Source organism: Salmo salar, chromosome ssa10 (assembly GCF_905237065.1).
Source record: "Salmo salar chromosome ssa10, Ssal_v3.1, whole genome shotgun sequence".
Lineage (NCBI taxonomy): Eukaryota > Metazoa > Chordata > Actinopteri > Salmoniformes > Salmonidae > Salmo > Salmo salar.
The window spans coordinates 9,271,062-9,295,778 of record NC_059451.1 but is presented as its reverse complement, the minus strand read 5'-3'; the positions used below and the strand labels follow the sequence as shown (position 1 = coordinate 9,295,778).

Genomic DNA, 24,717 nt, shown 5'->3' with positions numbered 1-24,717 from the left:
AATACAAAGGGATGGTACTGTACGTGATATACTAAAGATGTGATGTGTGTGTGTGTGTGTGCGTGCGTGCATGCGTGTGTCTGTCTGCATGTGTGTGCACGAGTGTGTACAAAGCGCTTGTGCCTGTGTGTGTGTCACAATTTGCCATGGGTTTGTTTCTTGCTGTATACCTCGTCGCGCCAGTGGTAGCAAGCAACATCTGTTTCGGCTTGTTGTTCCTCTTGGCTGCTTTTCAATTGGATTTCCTCGAGCAGGTCCAAAAGCTGTCACCTCTGCTAGGCTCTGCTAGCTATCAGCACTGGCCCCTATATTAAGTAGGTGTTTCAGGGCTAAGCTAATAACTCTCCCTCCTCTCCTGAGTGATCACAGTCAGCACTGCCCCTCTCTGGGCTCAGTTTACCCCCTGCTCCACAGGGGTGGCTGGCCTGGGGGTCCCCCCGTTCACTATGACACTGTGTGTGTCTGTGGTGTGTGTGTGTGTGGGGGGGATGGTGGTGGTGTGGTGGGATGGGACGGTGTGTGTGTGTGGGGGGGGGATGACCACACGTGTGTGTGTGTGTGTGTGTGTGCGTGTACAACCTGTAGGTTAGGGCTAGCAAAATTACAGTAGAACCGTGTAACCAGCGGTTATGGATGACAACATTCATGAAAATCAAATAACCGTTATAGCCGTTTAAAAAATATATATACAGCTGACTGAAGACGGGACGCATATTCATGCAGTTGAGTCCGTTTCTGCGGTAACATGGACTCTTTTTGCTCCTTGCTGAAACAAGCAAGGTGTTGTAGCAAACTAATCTTTGGTTGCCTGGACAATGCCCCCCTCCCTGCAGCAGCAGCACACATAGAAATAGGATAAATAAAACGTACTTGAAGCCTAACCCTGGCAATTGACCCTTTACTAAGCCCCACCCCCCTTGGTTACTGTTGCAACCTCAGAATACATTCCCCATTCAACCACTTGCAAAATCTTCTCACAATGATTTCAAACTGTGTTTCTAATACACAATGAAATTAAACACAGAATACCCCTTGCTAATTAGGAAACTCTTGGGTATATTGTGGTGGACTGTCATTACAATTGCTTCTTCATGGGACCCTGATAAAATTATATTTGTAGTGTAGCTACAGTAGCCACAGAAAGGCTCAGAATTCACTGTCAGCATGTAGTTAAAGCTATAACCAAATCGGGTCCTGTTGTCGACAACAGACAGGAGTTGTATTCATAACATTGCTAACTTAGCTAGCTAACATACATTTTGAAAAAACAAGTTATATTAAGTGACTAGCTAGCGTTAGCAATGTTTGGCAGTCAATGATACTGGGAGCTAGCTAACCAGCTGAGCTATCAAACAATGTAACAATTTTGGATAAAAAAAATACTCCCAATAGGTACTGCATTTCAGGAATTACAGTAGCAAGTACTCCTGGTGCCCTGTTAAATTATTTAGCCATTAACAACAACAAAAAATCGGAACAAAACTCTCTGTTTCTGCCATAGCCTTCACTGGCTTTCATGCAATTTAAATGTGAGCTTGTCCGATGTGTCGGACTCCATGACAGTCCATTGGAGCGCTGCGATTGTTGCCCAAAATTCTGGAGCGGGGCTTACCGAAAGGTCAATATTACTTGTAAACTCATGGGTACACTCACAATGGTATTGTGATACAATAATGTCCATGGTAATGTAGAATGTTCATTCAAATGATGTTCATGCAATGAATTTTTTTGTTGTTGTAATATCAGTTGAGTTTAATCAACAAATCACAGCACGTATTGATGGGTACACTTCCTGCTTTTACTTCCTGCTTTGCTTCTATGGGTACACTCGCAATGGCCACCAGTCCACCCATTATGCCATCATTGACTTGAATGGGGACACCCGTTCTATTCATTATATTTCTATGGCTGCACATGCGGTCATTAGCGTTTTTTGGTTGTTGGCTATTCCATCGGTTATTATGGTGATCGCGGTCATTTGGCTGGCCAATAACCGTCATCCAAAATTCCATGACCGTCACAGCCCTAGCATGTGTGCATTGTGTTGTTTAGCCCCCACCTGACTTCCTGTGAAAGCTTACCACTGTCCTCTCTCCTACATCAGATCTACAGCATGGTGCAGGCTCTGACACAATTTATTTCCTCAGGCCATTATCACTTAAATTTTTTAAGTACATCACTTTTATACATATGGTATAAACAATATAAAGGCTTGCCCATTCAAATAATGATTTCGTAGAATCAAGGCTTTAATCTGGAAATAGTTTTTATGTCCTGTCCCTAGTGCAACCTGGCACTGTGTTGATGGCTGAATATGTTCCGCCATCATTATAAAAGCAACTGAGTGCATATTTAACATGGCTTTTGGCCCAGAATGAAATCCAACCAACATATGTGAGTGATGTGGAAATGCCTCACCCAAGGAATATTTTATTTGTTTTAGAATACTGTAGTTTATGTAATCCCTGAATGCCTGTTAGTGTGTGTGTGTGTGTGTGTGTGTGTGTGTGTGTGTGTGTGTGTGTGTGTGTGTGTGTGTGTGTGTGTGTGTGTGTGGTGGACTAAGGATTGTTGTTTCTGAATGTAACAATCACCCTAGGCAAACCACTGGTGTCATCCAAAATGTCACTGCAGAAATTAATCAAATAAAATGTTTGGTATGTTGTTGAGATCCATTTATTTTAGCCCAAACCTTAAAGCTTTTAAGTATTGTCTTAATTATATTATTTTCAGACTGTTGAAAAAGGGATTCAGTTGAAAATATGGATTTTTTTGCAGTCGTTCATTTGGTTATATCCACAAAATGAATAATAGTATTGGATATGTGATATTTTTCCCGATTATGCTTAATGCGCCAGATTTGAACACAAGTTTTATCTTCAAGCCTTTTCGATGAGGAGAGTTGGTAGTTGGCTCTCTTTCTGACAGAGCGGCTGCCTGCCTGCATCCCAGCTGGACGAAATACAGAGAAGTTTGATCTAAATGTGAGGACCTGCAAAGCATCAACTTCGAGGGCTCGGGGCTTTGACGGACAGCTTTATTTGACAGGCCGTGAGCGGTTAAAGTGAAAGTTATGTATACAAGTTAATTAAACAGTTTTTGTGTAGAGGGGTCATAGACATTAGCAGGTACCCTCCGCAAAAAGTGTGAACTTTTTTTTCACACCGTGTTTTAACCTCTTCTGTCTCTCATTTAACATAATGACTGCCAGGTGTGGTGGAATTTTCCAACCTCTGCCAAGCTACGGACAGGGCAGTCGCTCGTTTTTGAAAAGATTTCATGTACAAATTGTACTTTTGTAATGTATCATTTGTTGCTAAAGCATTGCTTTTTGACAGAGCACCAATGGTTGAAATGTTATGTTGGACTGACATTAACATTGAAGATGACTGAGTTTGTGTTGTAATTGAGCTATTTTGAGACTTGGATGATATCTCTGAGTTGCTTTAGCTCAGAATGTCTGCCCAAAGGACTTGTAAGTAGTCTAGCTTTTGTGAAGCTCTCGAGAGTGTTTTACTCCGAAGTTGAACAGTTTTATAAATCAAATTATGATCAATGCATACAATACTAACAGCCAAAATACGGTGAAGAAAGCTGTTTTGAAACCTATAGTTGGTTGTATTTAAATGGGAACTTTTGTTTCCTCACTTTATCTAGATCATTTGAATATAATTGTCATACAACCCTGTGACAACTGTCCTTGATCAGTCTAATGGCACTTTCAATCCCCAAAAAAATATTTCCAAGAGGCCACAAAAAAGAGGAGGTGGTCATCTGAAAATATTCACACAAAATAATCGGGAACAATAACATCATTAGAAGGACTTCACGATAACCTTAAGGGAACATTCCATAATGTCCAGGAAACTGTTTGAGCTCATCAGGCGGTGGCTTAAACCTGATGGAAGGGCTCCACACCTTGCTGGCTTCTCTCCCATCATCAGGCAGCTATGGTGGCCATGTCCATTTGGTACAGAAGTGGTGTCAGGAGCCGTTATATATTTTGCTGCGGGAAGTAGAAAGCTACCCGCCACTCGCCTTGCCGAGACACTGGCTCCCCTTAATCATAGTTTTCATTTCAGTACATTTAGATTTCAGTTCCCAAGGCCAATGTCATCAATAAAACAGCCTTTTGTGAGATTTTTACCTGCTGCTACCTAACTTTGCACATTAGGGAGGGGCCACTGTAAAAAGAGGAGGTGGTCATCTGTAAACATTTATAATAATTTGTTATGTAGGCTAGGGGCTTGAGCCTAGCAGGGAGGTAAGGGAGAAGCATGAAGTCACACATCCTTAAAGTGGGGCAGGAGGACTCCTAAATGAAAAGTCAAGTGAATTTCTGTATCTTGTCACAAAGTAATGAGGAGCTAGGGCCCTTCTTCATTGCGACGTACACGACATTCACTCTCAATCTGAGGGGGAACTATTAACTGATGTATGGCCTGAAATTGGAGAGGAATTTATCTGTGCTCAACGCAGGGCTGTCGTGACGGGAGGGTGAAGGGAAGGGAACATGCTTGGATGGACTCGACTCGTGACGAGGGTTTTTGCAGTAGTGCTGTTTCACTGTCTCTTATTCTAGCTGCCAGTGCAAGTCTTTCTTACACGAGTTTGGTATCCCACTTTGCCAACTCAAAGGCCTAAGCCAGGGCACGTATTCAAATGCTGATATGAGATCAGGTTTTCCACCCCCTCCATATAATCTTATATCTCATTGGGATCTAAAAGGCGAAACTTATCCTATATCAGCACATCTACTGAGCCTTTATGAATAAGGGCCCAGGTGTGAGGGTCTACTTTGTTATCAAAGTTATCTATTTGTTCTGTCTGCAATGTTTGAGAGTAATTTATCTGGTTTTGACCCCTTCTAATGAATTGTGTGCTGCTGTGATTTTGACTGCCTACTTCTCTAGCTAGCACACATAGTATTTCCCCACTGTTTATTCAAATTGCGTATTCTTTTTTGTCTTCCGATGCACCACATTACATTTCTCAAGGGTGATATATGTTTTTGCAAACACAATGTTTGTTGGCTTTAACTTTTTAAACATACAATTGTTCCCTAATTAGTTTGGTCGTAATTAATTCAGGCATTTTGTTTGATGTATTTGTAGCAATACTTTGAAAGCAACTAAGCCAATCCTTTGCATACATTTGTACCATTTTACTGCAGAGTTCAAAAGAATCCGGGCTCTGTTTGGAAAAGCGCACAATGCATTTAAATAATACGCTCCAGTTTTACAATGTTTGTTTTTAACTGAAAAATTCATGAATTAACATTTTAAACAATCCATCATTATTGTTTTGATGCCACTTATTTTTAACTCAATTATATTCTAATTGATCATTTTTCGTAATGTGCGAGAGATGTTTTCCCACTTTGTTTGCTACACAACAAAAGATTAATTGCAAATAAAAGAAATGATCAAAAACATGATAATTAATTTGTAACAATAAGGAGGAAATTGCAATTCTAATGCAATACAATGTGTTATGTGTTGCAAATTACCTCCTACTGTCTCTAGGTATTGTTTTTTTGGTGTGTGTGTTGGGTAAATTTTCAGCACTGCACTTCGATACAGAGTTTTAAGGGCAACCTTTTGCGTCTTAACTATAACCACACCGTTATAAAAACAAGCATATGTAAAGGACAATATTGACAAGTGCACCTTTCTCGTAATATTTTTTTTTATACTTTTGAGTTTTAGAGTCAGGTAATGAGATAGTTAGATTGACAGTGACACCTCCTGGTGCATCCATTTTGTTTTGTGTGGCCTTTGGAGTGGCTGGATAAAGAGGACAGATGTCCTAAGATGGCACCAGACAGACAGAAGCCAGTCCCTTGGGGACAGAAGCAGGACCAAAGGAGTTGGGCGATAGCCCAGTTTGGAGGTGCCATCGTATAGGCCATCAAGCCTGTCACCGCGAATGGGGCCTCCAAATCATGTTGTCAATGGTGATGCATCGAGATCTTGCTCTGGCAAATTGGATGTTCCAAACTCGCTCTTGATTGATGCCCCGACCACGTCGCCTATTCAAGAGGTGTCATCTAACCGCTGAAAGATCAGAAATGAGAAAAGAAGCAAGAAAGAAAAAAGGACAATATGTTATTTTCTTATGTAAATTGATAAAAGTTTGTACTGTGAAGAGTGCCCTCGTCTGACATTAGGCCCAAACTCGTGACAGCCTTGGAATTGATAGGAAATGTTTCCCTTTCATTTTTTTTTATCTTTTGGGTGGCGACTGCATTCCGCAGTCCTCCTTTGTGAATCATGTCTCTTCACTGTGCCTATTACGGTTGGAGGACTGCATTATGGGGTGAAGGTGAATTTACAGCTTGTATTTTCAATAAAGACAACAATGGGTTAATGAAAAATGTGCCCTTTATGTGCCCAAGGGCATTCCATTCTTGCGCGCCCAGTACTAGCCGCAGAGTTTTGTGAACCTGAAATATCTTCCTTTATTTGCCTTTTCTTTCATTCTTTTGCTCGCCTCCTCGACTGATTATTCTCTATAAACTCCTACATGTATGTGTGTTTTTGTGTGTCTGTCTGTGTATGTGTTTGTCTGAGTGTGTCTGCGTGCCTCTATCTACCAGGGAACACAAATTGAACATGGCCACTTGAGGGTGAAATATTTCTGTTCCGTAAAGCCAGAGGAAACCTTGGGTTTCAGGTTTTGATCGGCTCGAAGATGAACACCGCACAGCAGAGATGCTTGTCTCGCAGAAGTGCCCCAGTTTAAAGAAGTTCTCCACTCTCTTAAGTCCTCCAAATCCACTCTGTAGGGCTCGCTAGAAACAAAACAGCCTTAAGCTAAGTCCACTTTTCCCTTTCCATAGAGAGAAATATGTGTAAATACGTTGAAATACTGTAGGTATAGAAATACATTGTTATTCATGACGCAAGATAATAAAAGAGAAAGCAACTTTTTTCTCTCTTTTTTTCTCTGTGTGTGTGTGTGTGTGTGTGTGTGTGTGTGTGTGTGTGTGTGTGTGTGTGTGTGTGTGTAGGGCCTGTTCATCTTCCTGATATATGGGGTGTACAACACAGAGGTAAGTCTGCATTGTGTCTCAAGGCTGTCGCAGTGAATGAGAGAAATGACACGTTTCTGATGGGCTCGCTCGGTTTAAAAGGGGGGCGACGGATTGAAGGAAGGGGACTAGGGAGCGGGGGGAGGCTTTCCACATGAGCGTCCCACTGCCCTTCATGCTTGAGCTAACTTATATGCATCCAGCCACCGCCATTAAACACTGACACGGCCGGTACTCAGCGTAGTCATTCCTCACCCACATTGGCTAATATTTCACTGCCTCTTTAAGTTTTTAAACTCACGGTCTTCAATTTAGCATCCTGACAATAGGGCTACTCCGCCACTGGAGGACTAGAGGGACTGGAGGATCTAGCGCTTTGTCGATGGGGAAAAACAATATGCAGCTTGAGGAATGGGAGGGAGTGGCGAGGTATCATATTGAGATGGTTGGTTATTACCATTTAGATTTACATTGGGATACAAAAAGGGGGGGAATCTGACTTTATGGATGAGGTTCAATTGAATGAATCGCTCTTGGTCAAATAGTTCTTTTTTTCTATTGCCATGTAAATAGGGCGGGAGTTGAAAGTGCTTAAGCAAATAACACACATTATAGTCAAGCTGAAGTGGAGCAGGATTATTTCTGAAGTCCAATTGCTCATTTCAAGATGTTAACCTTGTTCTGCCTAGAGATGCTTTTACATTCAGCAAGACTGAATGGAAACGGATTTCTTCTCACTGAGGAGATTCAAATATTTGAATTTAAGCTCACTTCTGATTTGCTTTTGACCAAAGTTAATAGCCTGCAATTACTTGGATATGCTTTCACAATACAGTAAGTAGACTGTTGTTGTTCTTCACAGTGACATTTGTTTTCACAAGAAAAATACTTCTCTGTAAGATACCTCCCCAAAATACCAAAACAATTACTGACCAAGATTAAAAAAAAGACATCCAACTTTACTGTCATCTTTATTGGGCCTTGTCCAAAATAGCGTTATTAAAAATTGTCACACAGGAATAACCATTTTCGTTACTTTAGAGAAGTCACCCACTTTTAAGGTGTGTATGTATGTATGTATGTATGTATGTATGTATGTATGTATGTATGTATGTATGTATGTATGTATGTATGTATGTATGTATATACAGTTGAAGTCGGAAGTTTCCATACACCTTAGCCAAATACATTTAAACTCAGTTTTTCACAATACCTGACATTTAATCCTTGTAAAAATTCCCTGTCTTAGGTCAGTTAGGATCACCACTTTTTATTTTAAGAATGTGAAATGTCAGAATAATAGTAGAGAGAAAGATTTATTTCAGCTTGTATTTCTTTCACCACATTCCCAGTGGGTTAACAGTTTACATACACTCAATTAGTATTTGGTAGCATTGTTTTTAAATTGTTTAACTTGGGTCAAACGTTTCAGGTAGCCTTCCATAAGCTTCCCACAACAAGTTGGGTGAATTTTGGCCCATTCCTCCTGACAGAGCTGGTGTAACTGAGTCAGGTTTGTAGGCCTCCTTGCTCGCACACGCTTTTTCAGTTCTGCCCACAGATTTTCTATGGGATTGAGGTCAGGGCTTTGTGATGGCCACTCCAATACCTTGACTTTGTTGTCCTTAAGCCATTTTGCCACAACTTTGGAAGGATGCTTGGGGACATTGTCCATTTGGAATTCACATTTGCGACCAAGCTTTAAATTCCTGACTGATGTCTTGAGATGTTGCTTCAATATATCCACATAATTGTCCTTCCTCATGATGCCATCTATTTTGTGAAGTGCACCAGTCCCTCCTACAGCAAAGCACCCCCACAATGTGATGCTGCCACCCCCATGCTTCACAGTTGGGATGGTGTTCTTCGGCTTGCAAGCCTCCCCCTTTTTCCTCCAAATGTAATAATGGTCAAACAGTTCTATTTTTGTTTCATCAGACCAGAGGACATTTCTCCAAAAAGTACCATCTTTGTGCCCATGTGCAGTTGCAAATCGTAGTCTGGCTTTTTTATAGCGGTTTTGGAGCAGTGGCTTCTTCCTTGCTGAGCGGCCCTTCAAGTTATGCCGATATAGGACTCGTTTAACTGTGGATATAGATACTTTTGTACCTGTTTCCTCCAGCATCTTCACAAGGTTCTTTGCTGTTGTTCTGGGATTGATTTGCACTTTTCGCACCAAAGTACTTTCATCTCTAGGAGATAGAACGTGTCTCCTTCCTGAACGGTATGACGGCTGCGTGCTCCCATGGTGTTTATACTTGCGTACTGTTGTTTGTACAGATGAACGTGGTACCTTCAGGCGTTTGGAAATTGTTCCCCCTTCTGAGGTCTTTGCTGATTTCTTTTGATTTTCCCATGATGTCAAGCAAAGAGGCACTGAGTTTGAAGGTAGGCCTAGAAATACATCCACAGGTACACCTCCAATTGACTCAAATTATGTCAATTAGCCTATCAGAAGCTTCTAAAGCCATGACATAATTTTCTGGAATTTTCCAAGATGTTTAAATGCACAGTCAACTTAGTATATGTAAACTTCTGACCCACTGGAATTGTGATACAGTGAACTGTAAGTAAAATAATCTGTCTGTAAACAATTGTTGGAAAAATGACTTGTGTCATGCACAAAGTACAGTGGGGGGAAAAAGTATTTGATCCCCTGCTGATTTTGTACGTTTACCCACTGATAAAGAAAGGATCAGTCTATAATTTTAATGGTAGGTTTATTTGAACAGTGAGAGACAGAATAACAACAAAAATATCCTGAAAAACGCATGTCAAAAATGTTATAAATTGATTTGCATTTTAATGAGGGAAATAAGTATTTGACCCCCTCTCAATCAGAAAGATTTCTGGCTCCCAGGTGTCTTTTATACAGGTAACGAGCTGAGATTAGGAGCACACTCTTAAAGGGTGTGCTCCTAACCGCAGCTTGTTACCTGTAAAAAAGACACATGTCCACAATCAGATTCCAAACTCTCCACCATGGCAAAGACCAAAGAGCTCTCCAAGGATGTCAGGGACAAGATTGTAGACCTACACAAGGCTGGAATGGGCTACAAGACCATCGCCAAGCAGCTTGGCGAGAAGGTGACAACAGCTGGTACGATTATTCGCAAATGGAAGAAACACAAAAGAATTGTCAATATCCCTCGGCCTGGGGCTCCATGCAAGATCTCACCTCGTGGGGTTGCAATGATCATGAGAACGGTGAGGAATCAGCCCAGAACTACACGGGAGGATCTTGTCAATGATCTCGAGGCAGCTGGGACCATTGTCACCAAGAAAACAATTGGTAACACACTATGCCATGAAGGACTGAAATCCTGTAGCGCCCGCAAGGTCCCCCTGCTCAAGAATACATATACATGCCCGTCTGAAGTTTGCCAATGAACATCTGAATGATTCAGAGGACAACTGGTGAAAGTGTTGTGGTTAGATGAGACCAAAATGGAGCTCTTTGGCATCAACTCAACTCGCCGTGTTTGGAGGAGGAGGATGCTGCCTATGACCCCAAGAAAACCATCTCCACCGTCAAACATGGAGGTGGAAACATTATGCTTTGGGGGTGTTTTTCTGCTAAGGGGACAGGACAACTTCACCGCATCATTTGACAGGGCCATGTACCGTCAAATCTTGGGTGAGAACCTCCTTCCCTCAGCCAGGGCATTGAAAATGGGTCGTGGATGGGTATTCCAGCATGACAATGACCCAAAACACACGGCCAAGGCAACAAAGGAGTGGCTCAAGAAGAAGCACATTAAGGTCCTGGAGTGGCCTTGCCAGTCTCCAGACCTTAATCCCATAGAAAATCTGTGGAGGGAGCTGAAGGTTCGAGTTGCCAAACGTCAGCCTTGAAACCTTAATGACTTGGAGAAAATCTGCAAAGAGGTGTGGGACAAAATCCCTCCTGAGATGTGTGCAAACCTGGTGGCCAACTACAAGAAACGTCTGACCTCTGTGATTGCCAACAAGGGTTTTGCCACCAAGTACTAAGTCATGTTTTGCAGAGAGGTCAAATACTTATTTCCCTCATTAAAATGGAAATCATTTTATAAAATTTTTGACATGTGTTTTTCTGGATTTTTTTGTTGATATTCTGTCTCTCACTGTTCATATAAACCTACCATTAAAATTATTGCCGGATCATTTCTTTGTAAGTGGGCAAACGTACAAAATCAGCAGGGGATCAAATACTTTTTTCCCCCACTGTAGATGTCCTAACCGACTTGCCAAAACTATAGTTTGTTAACAAGAAATTTGTGGAGTGGTTGAAAAACAAGTTTTAATGACTCCAACCTAAGTGTATGTAAACTTCCGACTGTTCATACTGTGGTAAACTTCCGACTGTACATACTGTGGCAGACCAGGGGGTTTGGTCAAAACGTTTACACAGATCAGACACGGACAGAGTAGGATTAGCTCGGTTTCACGGGTCTTTATTTAAATAGTAAATCAAAAGAAAAGGATAGGTCTCCCCCAAGAGACCCTCTCTGGGATACCGTCTTCTGGGCTCCAGGTCTTGCTGTATCCTGTTGGGCACAAGAACTGAACCCCCTCCTTCTAGCTCGGGCACCGTCTCCAACTATACGGAAGTCACCTTTCTTCCCCCAGTCCCCATCCTTGTGTGCTGCCCTTCTGGCAGCTTTATGGGACTCGTATAGCTGGTGAGCAATCAGCCCTTGATTACCCACCAACAACAATCAGCCCCAATTATTCCTGGCCGGAGAGACCGTCGAGACCTGGCACGTCCAGCAGAGGGAGCCATCACCTCGTGATGTAGACTTCGTCTGCCACCAGGCCTCGACGAGTCTCCCCCTGGTGGCTGACCTGCTGTACGCCACCCCCACCCCCCCCCCTTAGCTCTGTTGGGGAGGGGGCTGTTGTCAGTGCGACGTATGTCTCCCTTCTCGATAGGGCATCCACGTTTCCATGTTTCGCCCCTGACCTGTGCACAACAGAAAAAGAGAAGCATTGAAGGGACAAGAACTGCCTGGTAATCTGATCATTTGTGTCCCTTCCCCTGGCCAGGGGAGCATGGTCAGTGACCAGGGTGAAGTGGGTACCTAACAGGTAATACTTGAGAGTATCTAGCGCCCACTTCACCGCTAGACAGTCTTTCTCAACAATCTAGTACTTTTTCTCTCTAGGTATTAGCATTTGGTTTATGTACATGATGGGGTGCTCCTCCCCATCGTGTATCTGGGACAGAACGGCCCATAGTCCCATGTCACATGCATCCGTCTGGACCAACATCGGCACCTGGAAATCGGGCATTACGAGAATCGGATGGGAGCACAGTGCATCCTTCAGGCGCCTGAACGCCGCTTCTGTCTCGTCCGTCCATTTCACTGTTTTCGGGAGGCGGGCCCTGGTTAGATTGGTGAGGGGGGAAGCTATAGCCGCAAAGTTGGGGATAAACAGGCAATAGTATCCTGCCAGTCCCAGAAAGGACTTGATCTGTGTCTTGGTACGTGGAACGAGCCAGTGACGTACCGCGTGAACCTTCCTCTCCTGGGGCTTGACGTTCCCCCGTCCGATCAAATACCCCAGGTACTCCACCTCCTCGAACGCTAGTTTGCATTTCTTGGGGTTCACTGTCAACCCGTCTTGCCTGAGTGCGTCCAGCACCGCCTGGAGGCGTGTCAGGTGCTCTTCCCAACCTTGGCTGTGGATGATGATATCATCCAAATTGGACGCTGCGTAATGCTGGTGGGGTCGAAGTACTTTGTCCATCAGGCGCTGGAATGTGGGTGAGGCTCCTTGGAGACCGAACAGGAGCACCCGGTACTGATATAGACCGTCTGGTGTCGAAAACGCCGTCTTCTTCCGGGAGGAGGCAGTCAACGGTACCTGCCAATATCCTTTGGTCATGTCAAAGGATATTCGTCCACCCTCGGCATGGGGTAGGCATTGAACAAGCTGATGTCGTTCACACCACGGAAATCATTACAGAAGCGCAGGCTACCGTCCGGTTTGGGCACCAACACGATGGGGCTGCACCATGCACTGTGGGACTCTTCAACAACCCCCATCCTCAGCATAGCCTCCACTTCCTGCTTCACGGCCTTCCTTCAGGCCTCCGGAATCTGATATGGCCGTTTTTGTACCATTTCCCCAGGCCGGGTATGGATGTGGTGTTCAATGAGGGTCGCGCGGCCCGGCTTCTCGGAGAAGACCACTGTGTTCCGATCGACGAGCTCCCTGAGCGCTTGCTTCTGGGCCGGGTCAAGGTCCTCATTGCTCGGGACCACCACTGGTACCGTTGGCGTCCTGGGTCCCGACCATAACACGGCCAAGGCTGTCCTCTCGTGCCACTCCTTCAACAGCTTCACGTGGTTGAAGGAGTGGGGGTTGGGGTTTCCGTCTCCCTGGCTGCAGTACATGATAATTCACTGGTCCCAGCTTCTCTATCACCTCGTATGGCCCATGCCATGTTGCCAGGAACTTACTTTCGGCCGTGGGGGTTAATACCAACACCCTGTCTCCCACTTGGAATTCTCGGGGCTGGGCTCTCCGATTGTAGACCTGGGCTTGGGCGCGTTGGGCCTTCTTCATATGTTCCCTTACCACTGGCCATATGGCTGTCATTCGCTCCCTCATCGTCTCCACGTGCTCTACCACGCTGCGTAAGGGGTCGCTTGGGCTTCCCACACCTCCTTGGCGAGGTCCAGTAGGCCGCGTGTCCTCCTCCCGTAGAGGAGTTCGAAAGGGGAAAACCCAGTGGAGGACTGGGGTACTTCTCAGATTGAGAACATTAGGTGAGGTAGTATCTGGTCCCAGTTCTTCCCGTCCTGCTCGATGACCTTCCGCAGCATTTGTTTGAGCATTTTATTGAACCGCTAGATGAGCCCATCTGTCTGCGGGTGAAAGACAGAGGTCCGGATCTGCTTGATCTGCAGGAGAGCACACAAATCTTTCATTAGGTGAGACATAAACTCAGTACCTTTGTCTGTCAGGATCTCGTTCGGGATGCCCACCCGGCTAAAGAGGTGGAACAGCTCCCGGGCGATTCCCTTGGATACCGCCGCCCGTAGGGGAATGGCCTCGGGTTACCGGGTGGCATAATCTACTATCGCCAGGATGTACCGGTGACCTCGTGCTGTTTTTACCAGGGGTCCCACTATGTCCATGGCGACGCGTTCAAAGGACACCCAGATGATCGATAGGGGGACCAGTGGGTTTCGGAAGTGTGCTTTTGGGGCAGTGAGTTGACACTCCGGGCAGCTGCGACAGTAGTCTTCCACTGCCCTCCTCATCCCGGACCAGTGGAACCGGGCGGCGATCCGTTCCCGGGTCTTCTCCATTCCCAGGTGCGCCCCCAACAGGTGGGTGTGGCCCTGCTGAAGAGCGGTTCCCACATACCGTCGGGGCAGCAACAATACCTCTCAAAGTTCCCACTGCTGGCGCGACACCTGATACAAAAGGTTATTCTTGATTTGGAAATGGGGATATCGTCAGTCACTCACCCCCGGAAGTAGCTGTCCATCTATCACTTGAGTGTGGCAGCTTATAGTCCCCTCAGTTGGCCCCCAGCGGGTGTCTCGACTGGCCCCTCGAAATCGAGGAGGGGGAGGCTGGGCTCCTCCAGTGGTTCCCCGGGGGGGGTCGGGTTCCGGCGCCCCTTCCGACTCCGGACCCGTAGATACAGGTTGGTCAACCAGTTGCTTCCGGGCTGCACAGGCGATGGGTCGTCCCCGCTCTCTTCTTCGTCAGGCTTGTATCTTTTTCTTCAGCTCGTGCCCCCATAGGGCCGAGAACAGCGGACAATCCCATCCCACTAGGAGAGGTACCAGCAACTCTGGTACTGCACCCACCAACATCTGGCAGGTCCCTTGTGGCGTCACTATGTTGGTCTTTACGGTTGGATACCGCTTTGTGTCACCAAGAACACAGGAAATGGACATCTCCCTACCACGTTCGGTCTCCTGGTTCAGCAGGCTCGTGGTTACGAGCGTAACCATACTTCCGGAGTCTAATAGGTCTTCCGTGTCGTGTCCGTCAACCTTCACCGGGACCATGGGTGCAATTGATTCGTGGTGCACCCAACAGGAGGTGACATAGGTGACAGACTTTGAAGACTCTCAAATATAAAATATATTTTCATTTGTTTAACACATAGGTGACATAGCACCTCGTCTCCGGGGCTTGCTGATGGCATCGACTCCTCTTGAGCCAGGCGATTCCAGGCAATGTGCCCCCGGGTGCCACACTTAAACCACCTCCTTTGGTCTCCATCTACCTGGGGTCATCGGTGGCGGATCAGCCCTATCCCCAGCCGTCTCACTACGGGTTTGTGGTCCTTTGGCCCTGCCGACTGTCGGTTCTGGGTACACAGCGGTGGGACTGTCCTTCCGTCCCCTCAAACGGGTCGCCGACTCGGCCCGGCTCCCACTCAGCAGGGCCTGAGTGTTCTGATGCGTCTCCAATGCTTCCAGGAGGCCCTCCAAGGTCTGGGGCGCACATAGACTCGCTGCCCTCTTCATGTCGGGGGGTAGCACCTGTAAGAAGCGATCCAGGACCACTTTGTCGAGGATGGAGAGTGTGGATACGTCGGTGAGGAGCCATGCCCTGGTGACGCGCAGTAGGTCGCTCATCTGGGCTCGGGGGGGATGCGTCGGGTACGAACCTCCAGTCGTGGAACAGTTGAGCTCGATGGGCCAGGCTGTACCCGTAGCGGCTGAGTATCTCCCGTTTGAGTCAGTCGTAGTTAGCCGCCTGTTAATTGTTCAGGTCCCAATACACCTTTTGGGCATTCCCAAAGAGGAAGGGCCAGCAGACTTGCCCACTTCAGCCTTGGCCATCCTTCCCGTAGTGCTGTCCGTTCAGAGGTATGTTTCGATGTCATCGTCTTCCGTTAGCTTGATTAAAAATTGGTTGGGATGTGATTCAGGAGATGCTCCTCCTTGCAGCTTCCTGATTTCCTCAACGAGGCGGACGTTTTGTAGTCGCTGTTCCTCCAGTGTTCGTTCCTGAACCACCTGTTGTGCTTGTTGGGCCCGGACGAACTGAGCTATCAACTCCTCCATGCTGATGCTGTGTAAACGTCAACCCTGATCTGACCACGTTATCAGAATGCCCGCATTCTCCACCACTTGTGGCAGACCAGGGAGACCTGGCACGTCCAGCAGAGGGAGCCATCTCCTCGTGATGTGGACTTCGTCTGCCACCAGGCCTCGACGAGTCTCCCCCTGGTGACTGACCTGCTGTACGCCACAATACATACATTCATACACATTCACATATATATACATACAGTACCAGTCCAAAGTTTGGAGACAGCTACTCATTGCAGAGTTTTCTTTATTTTTACTATTTTCTACATTGTAGAATAATAGTGAAGACATAAAAACTATGAAATAACACATATGGAATCATGTAGTAACAAAAAAAGTGTTAAACAAATCAAAATATATTTTATATTTGAGAGTCTTCAAAGTAGCCACCCTTTGCCTTGATGACAGCTTTGCACTCTTGGCATTCTCTCAATCAGCTTCATGAGGTAGTCTCCTGGAATGCATTTAAATTAACAGGTGTGCCTTCTTAAAAGTGAATTTGTGGAATTACTTTCCTTCTTAATGCATTTGAGCCAACAGTTGTGTTGTGACAAGGTAGGGGTGGTACACAGAAAATAGCCCTATTTGGTAAAAGACCAAGTCCATATTATGGCAAGAACAGCTCAAATAACCAAAGAGAAACGACAGTCCATCATTACTTTAAGACATGAAGGTCAGTGAATGCAGAAAATTTCAAGAACTTTGAAGGTGTCTTCAAGTGCAGTCTCAAAAACCATCAAGCACTATGATGAAAGTGGCTCTAATGAGGACTGCCACAGGAAAGGAAGACCCAGAGTTACCTCTGCTGCAGAGGATAAGTTCATTAGAGTTACCAGCATCAGAAATTACAACCCAAATAAATGCTTCACAGAGTTCAAGTAACAGACACATCTCAACATCAACTGTTCAGAGGAGACTGCGTGAATCAGGCCTTCATGGTCGAATTGCTGCAAAGAAACCACTACTAAAGGACACCAATAAAAGAAAAAACGTTATTTATTTATTTTTTATAATTCTTGGCCCAAGCAAGAAAATACTTGCTTGGGCCAAGAGACACGAGGAAGGGACATTAGACCGGTAGAAATCTGTCCTTTGGTCAAATCCTTTGGTCCAAATATGTGTTTTTGGTTCCAACCGCTGTGTCTTTGTGAGATGCGGAGTAGGTGAACAGATGATTTCTGCATATTTAGTTCCCACCGTGAAGCATGGAGGAGGAGGTGTGGGGGTGCTTTGCTGGTGACACTGACGGTGATATATTTATATATCAAGGGACACAGCATATCTGCAACTATATGCCATCCCATCTGGTTTGGGCGTAGTGCGACTATCCTTTGTTTTTCAACAGGACAATGACCCAATACACCTCCAAGCTGTGTAAGGACTATATGACTTAGAAGGAGGGTGATGGAGTGCTTCATCAGATGACATAGGCCTCCACAATCACCCGATCTCAACCCAATTGAGATTTTTTGGGATGAGTTGAACCGCAGAGTGAAGGAAAAACAGCCAACAAGTGCTCAGCATATGTGACAACTCCTTCAAGACTGTTGGAAAAGCATTCCAGGTGAAGCTGGTTGAGAGAATGCCAAGCGTGTGCAAAGCTGTCATCAAGGCAAAGGGTGGCTACTTTTGGTTACTACATTATTTCATATATGTTATTTCATTGTGTTGATGTCTTCACTATTATTCTACAATGTAGAAAATAGTAAAAATAAAGAAAAACCCTTGAATGAGTAGGTGTGTCCAAAATGTTGACTGGTACTGTGTGTGTATATATATATATATATATACCTTAGAACTGGGTGACTTCTATCAATGCAGCAAGGATGCATAAAAAATATAATCTTCTGATGCTATGACTTAGTGGGCAAGGTCATTGTACTGGGGCACAGTACAATGTCCCCTCTTCCTCTACATCACCCCCCTATCCATCCCCGTTTTTCCGCCCCCCCCTCCCTCCATCACAGGAGTCCACGCAGTACGTGACCGCAAGAGTCAGGACACCTCTCCTCACTTAGTTTTTTTATCATTCTGCTCTACAGAGAGGTGTGAAGAGGTGTCCCTGAGTCATAGCACTGCATTGACATAGCAGACGCATTGGCCTGACCCCCCGCATTGTAAAATAAATCATTGTCACATTCTTGCTTAAGTGGCTTTTTTAGTGTGCAGGAATCAATTTTCTTACTTCAAGTTCTCCTTGACCTCTGGGTCTTCACAATTTGTGAGCAACCCATTTACACGTTCTGCTTTTCAAAAGGGGTTTGTAAATACTAAACGTAATAATCTTCCCTTTTTTTATCTCCCTGTTTTCTTTTTTGCTTTTCTCGTGCGCTGTCCTTTTTTTGCTTTTTTGACGCTGCTTGAAGGTGTGACAGAAAACACTGGCAGCTTCACGTTTCGCCCTCTGACACCCAAAGGAAATTTGTGTTTAATAGAAAAATTGCAAAAAGCTGAATAGAACGATCAAAGTTTTCGTGTGTGTGTCTGACTAGGGGTAAATCAGATCATTAAGGAGCGGAAAGGAGAGGCCAGAGTGAGACGTTCTGTTCTGTCTGCTCTGGTTTAAGCAAACCAGTCCAGATCACCAGGGAAGGTAACATCCAATGACCTCCTGTTGGATTCAATTATTGCATATGTGACGAGAGAGAAAGTTTAGTTTATTAGGATCCCACTTAGCTACTGCACATGCAGCAGCTACTCTTCCTGGGGTCCACATAAAACGTACAAATACATGACGAAGTACAGAACAGTAATAGACAAGAACAACATAACATTACAAGGGACAACAAAAATACTATTTACCCACTATTCATATATTCATATTCTTATATACAGCACAGTTAAATTAGGTCTTTAGAAAGAGAAGAGGTGCTGTGATACAATATATATATTTTTTAAAGCAGTTTTTTAAGCTAAACTTGCTTTTTACCTGAGTGTAACCTCTGGTGGCAGAGAATTCCATGATGACATGGCTCTATACATAACTGAGCGATCCATTCGATCTGTTTTTGGTTTATGCACCGTGAAGAAACCCATAGTGTGGTGTCTGGTGGGGTATGTATAGTGCTTTCAGAAAGTATTCACACCTCTGGCTTTTTCCACATTTTTGTTGTGTTACAGCCTGAATTTAAAATGTATTACATTGTGATTTGTGTCACTGGTCTACACAGAATACCCCATAAGGTCAAAGTGGAATTATGTTTTTAGAATTCTTTACCAATTAATAAAAATGCAAAGCTGAAATGTCTTCAATCAATAAGTATGCTTATTGACTGAATGCTGTGTCCCTTGATATGCTGTGTCCCTTGATATATTGTTATGGCATGCCTAAATAAGTTCAGAAGTAAACATTTGCTTAACAAGTCACATGAAAGTTTCATGGACACACTCTGTGTGCAATAATAGTGTTTAACATGATTTTTGAATGAGTACCTCATCTCTGTACCCCACACATACAAGTATCTTTAAGGTCTCTCAATCGAGTAGTGAATTTCAAACACAGATTCAACCACAAAGACCAGGGAGGTTTTCCAATGCTTCACAAAGAAGGGCACCTATTTGTAGATGGGTAAAAAAAAAAAAAACTGACATTGAATATCCCTTTGAGCATGGTGAAGTTATTACAGTGTAATTACACTTTGGGTGGTGTACTGTAGCAATACACCCAGACACTGCAAAGATACAGGCATCCTTCCTAACTTGCCGGAGAGGAAGGAAACCGCTCAGGGATTTCGCCATGAGGCCAATGGTGACTTTAAAACAGTTACAGAGTTTAATGGCTGTGATAGGAGAACATTTAGGATGGATCAACAACATTATAGTTACTCCACAATAATAACCTAATTGACAGAGTGGAAAGAAGAAAGCCTGTACAGAATAAAAATATTGCAAAACATGCATCCTGTTTGCAAGTGCAAAAAAATGCGGCAAAGAAATGACCTTTATATCCTGAATACAAAGTGTTTATGTTTGGGGCAAATCCAACACAACTCATCACTGAGTACCACTCTTCATATGTTCAAGCATGTTGGGGCTGTATCATGTTATGGGTATGCTTGCCATTGGCGAGGACTATGGATTTTTTTTTAGGATAAAAAGAAATGGAACAGAGCTAACCGACAGAGCTTGAATAATTTTTTTATGTGCAAATATTGTACAATCCAGGTTTGCAAAGCTCTTAGAGACTTACCCAGAAGACTCACTGCTGTAATTGCAGCCAAAGGTGATTCTAACATGTATTGACTCAGGGGTGTGACTACTTATGTAAATTATCTATTTCTGTATTTCATTTTCAATAAATTATTATAATTTTTTTTAAGAAAATGTCTTTGTCATTATAGGATATTGTGTGTAGATGTGTGAGAAAAATCATTTGAATCCAATTTTAATTCAGGCTGTAACACAACAAAATGTGAAATAAGTTAAGGGAAATACTGAATACTTTCTGAAGCCACCGTATCTCTGTTTGAAGTGGAGAGTTGCCAGATTGTATCCCCTTAGATCAGGGGTACTCAAATACGATTTGAGAAGGTCCAGTCACACAAATTTCCCAGGTGGCGAAGGCCTGGATGGATATTGTCATTTATTTATTCATTTTAATAGGTTGGAACCTGCGATCCATTGGTCTCGTTACATTCATTTTCTTTTAGCAACATTGGTGTTGGCAAAGAATTACATATAGAATCAGGGATATGTGTGGGATCTCTATGCGTGTACACACCAGTAGATTATATTGAACCTTCTTATATCACTATACAGGAGTAGGTAACACAATTTAATAATGTTCAGTAATAAACCATTTATTATAAAGTGTTACTCAGCATTATTCTTTGAGAACAGTGATAGATCGTATGTATTTGTTCTATGTTATTTTATTAAATGGGTCCCTTAAATCTAAATATGAATATGAACAATTACATCAATGAGTAGTGTGCGTTTTATTGTCAATTAGAGTTACATGTTACACAGATTGCAATGAATAAAAAAAGTTGAAAAGATTCAATCAAATTCAAATGTATTTAAAGTTACCAAAATTTGCTTAACTGTACTGTGCATTTCAAGCAAAGGTGGAAAATACTCTTCTTGTTTGCAGTTTTCATAATTAGGAAAACACAATGTTACATATATCATACCCACTGATATTACACTCCATTGCAACATATATTTAATTACATGATTGAATGATTACATAATTTATCCCAATTAACTTTTTCTCCTTGGTCAGCTTTTCATCCTCTTCTTTGATTACTTTTTATTTCAATCAACTCTAAGGATGTCGGCAGGTGTGTGTACATGCACGTCTTTCATGTGCTAATCGTTTTTCTCCCATTTATATCAGAGACTCCCTGCAAAACCTTCAGGCAACAGAAATCCTTAACCGCATAACAATCGTCTAAAACAATGCCGTTCCCTTCATTGTCAAATTATTAATTAACTCAATGTCACTTAATTGCCTCTCGCCTTTTCTTTTATGCTAACGAAATAACCAGGATTTCCCCTTCAACAGCGCTTGGTAAACATTATCTAAACGCATCACAAACGCATTTCAAATGCTCGGCAGGTCAATGTCACGTAATTTCCTCAGCTTTGCTATGAACAAAAACACCAGGATTCCCCCTGAATATCGCTGAGTAAACATTATCTAAACTCATCTCAAACGCTCGCCACTCCTCATCGCGTCAGGATTAATAGGGGTGTGGAATGACACTGCTCTGTTGATTCTGCCTGTCAGGAGCCTTCTGCTCTCTTCATTATGGGCCCACTCAGCGATTGTGTGTATGCAAAACATCCCCCTGCCACACACACATACACAGACACACACACACTATTTGTGTGTGTATTTCAGTGTGGCGTCATAAATTATGACATGCCGCGGCCTAATGAAGCCATAAGAAATAATGCATATTCACTAATGGAGCGGGCTGCCCCTGGGTGCGCCGGAGCCCGTTACAAATTTACAGTGTATGGTGACAGCAACCAGCCTCATTGGAGAAAACGTCATTGGACGGAAATGCTTCACAGTTACAGTAGTAAACAGGATCAATAGAATACAGATCAGTAAAGCCTGAACTTGTGTTTTTTGTTGTTGTTATAAGCATGCATGAGCCTTTAAAATGTATTGTAAGGCTTATGATATTTGACTCTCTCTCCATGTAGGACATTTTTAACTGACTCAAAATAGTTTTCGTCAAGTTGATAACGAGACATAAGGGGTCATACATGCTTATGCCAAGTCTTGCGATGCATAATAACAGCCTTGGGATGCATCACTCCTGCAGGCTTAACATAAAGTTGTAAAACATTTTTAAATGTAGCCAACTTGTAGGAAGAGGTATGATGAAATGAATCACACAAAATATATTATGAATAAAAAATGTAATATTAAAGCATTCTATTGGAAACCTTAAACACATTCTACTAATGTTAAGAGCCAGCTTTAGGGAAATATCTATCAGTAATTAATTTGATCACTTTCAAGTGAATCCTTGCCTTGCTATTGTTACTTTAGTAGCTCCATTTTCATGTAAACCAAATTCTACTGAAAAAAGAAATATATATACAAAGAATAGCCTACAATGCAATGTGTATTCATACTGTAAATATACCCTGCCCAAAACTTTTAACCACCAAAAAAGAGATGTAAGCTATGTATGCAACAAAACAGCACTATTGGATACTTCTCCACACTGCAAATGTAATCTGTTCTGCTAGTGCAACCCTTTTCCCCCTATAGCTCCATTTGTTGGTTCCCCTTGCCATGTGACAGATGATAGCTTAAAGTAGTCTCCTTAGTTTGCTGGCGCTATGTGTCACTTTCAGGTTCCATTACCCCTGACAAACTGGAACATTTCTGTTTTCCCCTCTCCGGTGCTGCTCATCGGCCTAAAAAAAAATGTGCTGCGTGCTTTGTGTGTCTCTCTCTCTGTCTCTGTCTCGCTCTCTCTCTCTCTCTCTCTCTCTCTCTCTCTCTCTCTCTCTCTCTCTCTCTCTCCACTTTGTTCTTTATTTTGAATTTCCACGCTTTGGTTGCTTCCAGATGCAGGGAGATGCCTTTGAAGGATTTTTTGTTTTGTTTTTGTAAGTGTTGTAAGTCAAGAACAGACTATGGGAAACGCACAGTACTACATAGAGCCATGGCTACATGGATCTCTATTCCACATCAGGTAACTGATGCAAGCAGTAGAATCATATAAAAAAAAAAAAAAAGATAAAAATACACCTTATGGAACAGCGGGGACTGTGAAGAGACACACGCACATGATAAGACACGCACTCGTACACATGGATTTTGTATTGTAGATATTTGATAGTAGAGTAGGGCCTGAGAGAACACACTTAATGTGTTGTGAAAAGTGTTATGTAATGTAATATTTTAAATTGTATATAACTGCCGTAATGTTCCTGGACCCCAGGAAGAGTAGGTGCTGCCAAAGCAGCAGCTAATGGGATCCTTAATAAATACAAATACAGCATGGTATGTTCAGTGTCAAACTCTCTTATTGCCCTGTCTCTCTCTCTCGCTCTTTCTCGCATCTCTCTTTGCTGCAGGTTCGGAGCACAGTTAAAAGGATCAAGGAGAGAAGAAAAGCGCTACGTTTTTCAGTATGTAACCTAGCATCCCTTTTACGTGTGTGTGTGTGTGTGTGTGTGTGTGTGTGTGTGTGTGTGTGTGTGTGTGTGTGTGTGTGTGTGTGTGTGTGTGTGTGTGTGTGTGTGTGTGTGTGTGTGTGTGTGTGTACAGATTCACATAGTTCACCACATAGTTCATACATAGTTCACAATAGTACACACACCATGTTCTTTTCCACATCAATGCTGCAATGTCAGTGAGAAGTAGCCGCTGAGCAATGCTTTTTGTACTGCTGGTGGCAAGCCCCATGTTTGAAGCCCTTATACATCAAACACGCACCTCTGTAATAGCCCCTATGCCGCACGCCGGCCCAGAACCTTCATCCCGACCAATGTCACCCGCACCACCGGGGTTACAAGTTTCTAATCCTGGACGAGCTGTCCCCTGACATTAAAGTGTCAGGCCACTATTTATACTGTTCCCTCCTGCTCCCTGCAATCACTTAGCTCCGGCAAAGCGCTTTAAAAGTAGTTAATAGCCCCCCTCCACACATACACACACCAACCAAAGCCCCCCACCCCTCTTCACACACAACCACTGTCCCCTCTCCTCTCCCCCCTTCTGCAACTCGTCCCTTATGAGTGATCACATTAACTCCTCTCCCGGGTTGTCACGCTTTATGGCTCAGAGCAGTTTGTACCCCAGTCCAGTCCCCCCCCCCACCCACCAACCATCAGGTCATTGAGAAGGGAATCAGACCATTTTTAAAGGCAGATTGATTTTAGAATATCGCCCCTTCTTCCTTTTTGACCCCGTTACAGTTCCTGACACTAAAGATTGTGACTAGTAAAAAATGACTCGGGGGGGGGGGCAGCAAACACACCCCAAGGTAGCTGATATACCGTGCAGCTGTATTATCAGTGTGGGGGTGCTCCTTTTAGTGCTCTCTGGCAATTTTCCAATCTCAAAGTCCGCCATCCAGTTTGCCCATGCAGCGGATGTTTTTTAGCTAATGCTATTTTGCCCCATAAATCCCGCTGAAATACAGTATCTACCTGTCT

The 24,717-nt window shown here is 43.7% G+C and overlaps 1 protein-coding gene across 2 annotated transcripts in view; it reads left to right on the top strand.

Moving 5' to 3' along the window:
• LOC106613480 (adhesion G-protein coupled receptor D2) overlaps positions 1 to 24,717 on the top strand; it is a 167,014-nt gene that overhangs the window by 68,401 nt on the left and 73,896 nt on the right. Inside the window, exons 21-22 of one of the 2 annotated variants that reach the window (XM_014215752.2) lie at positions 7,013 to 7,054; positions 23,635 to 23,688. In XM_014215752.2, coding sequence (XP_014071227.2) covers positions 7,013 to 7,054; positions 23,635 to 23,688 — 96 coding nt within the window. The remainder of the gene's footprint in view (positions 1 to 7,012; positions 7,055 to 23,634; positions 23,689 to 24,717) is intronic. The other variant, XM_045687280.1, reaches the window with a different exon arrangement.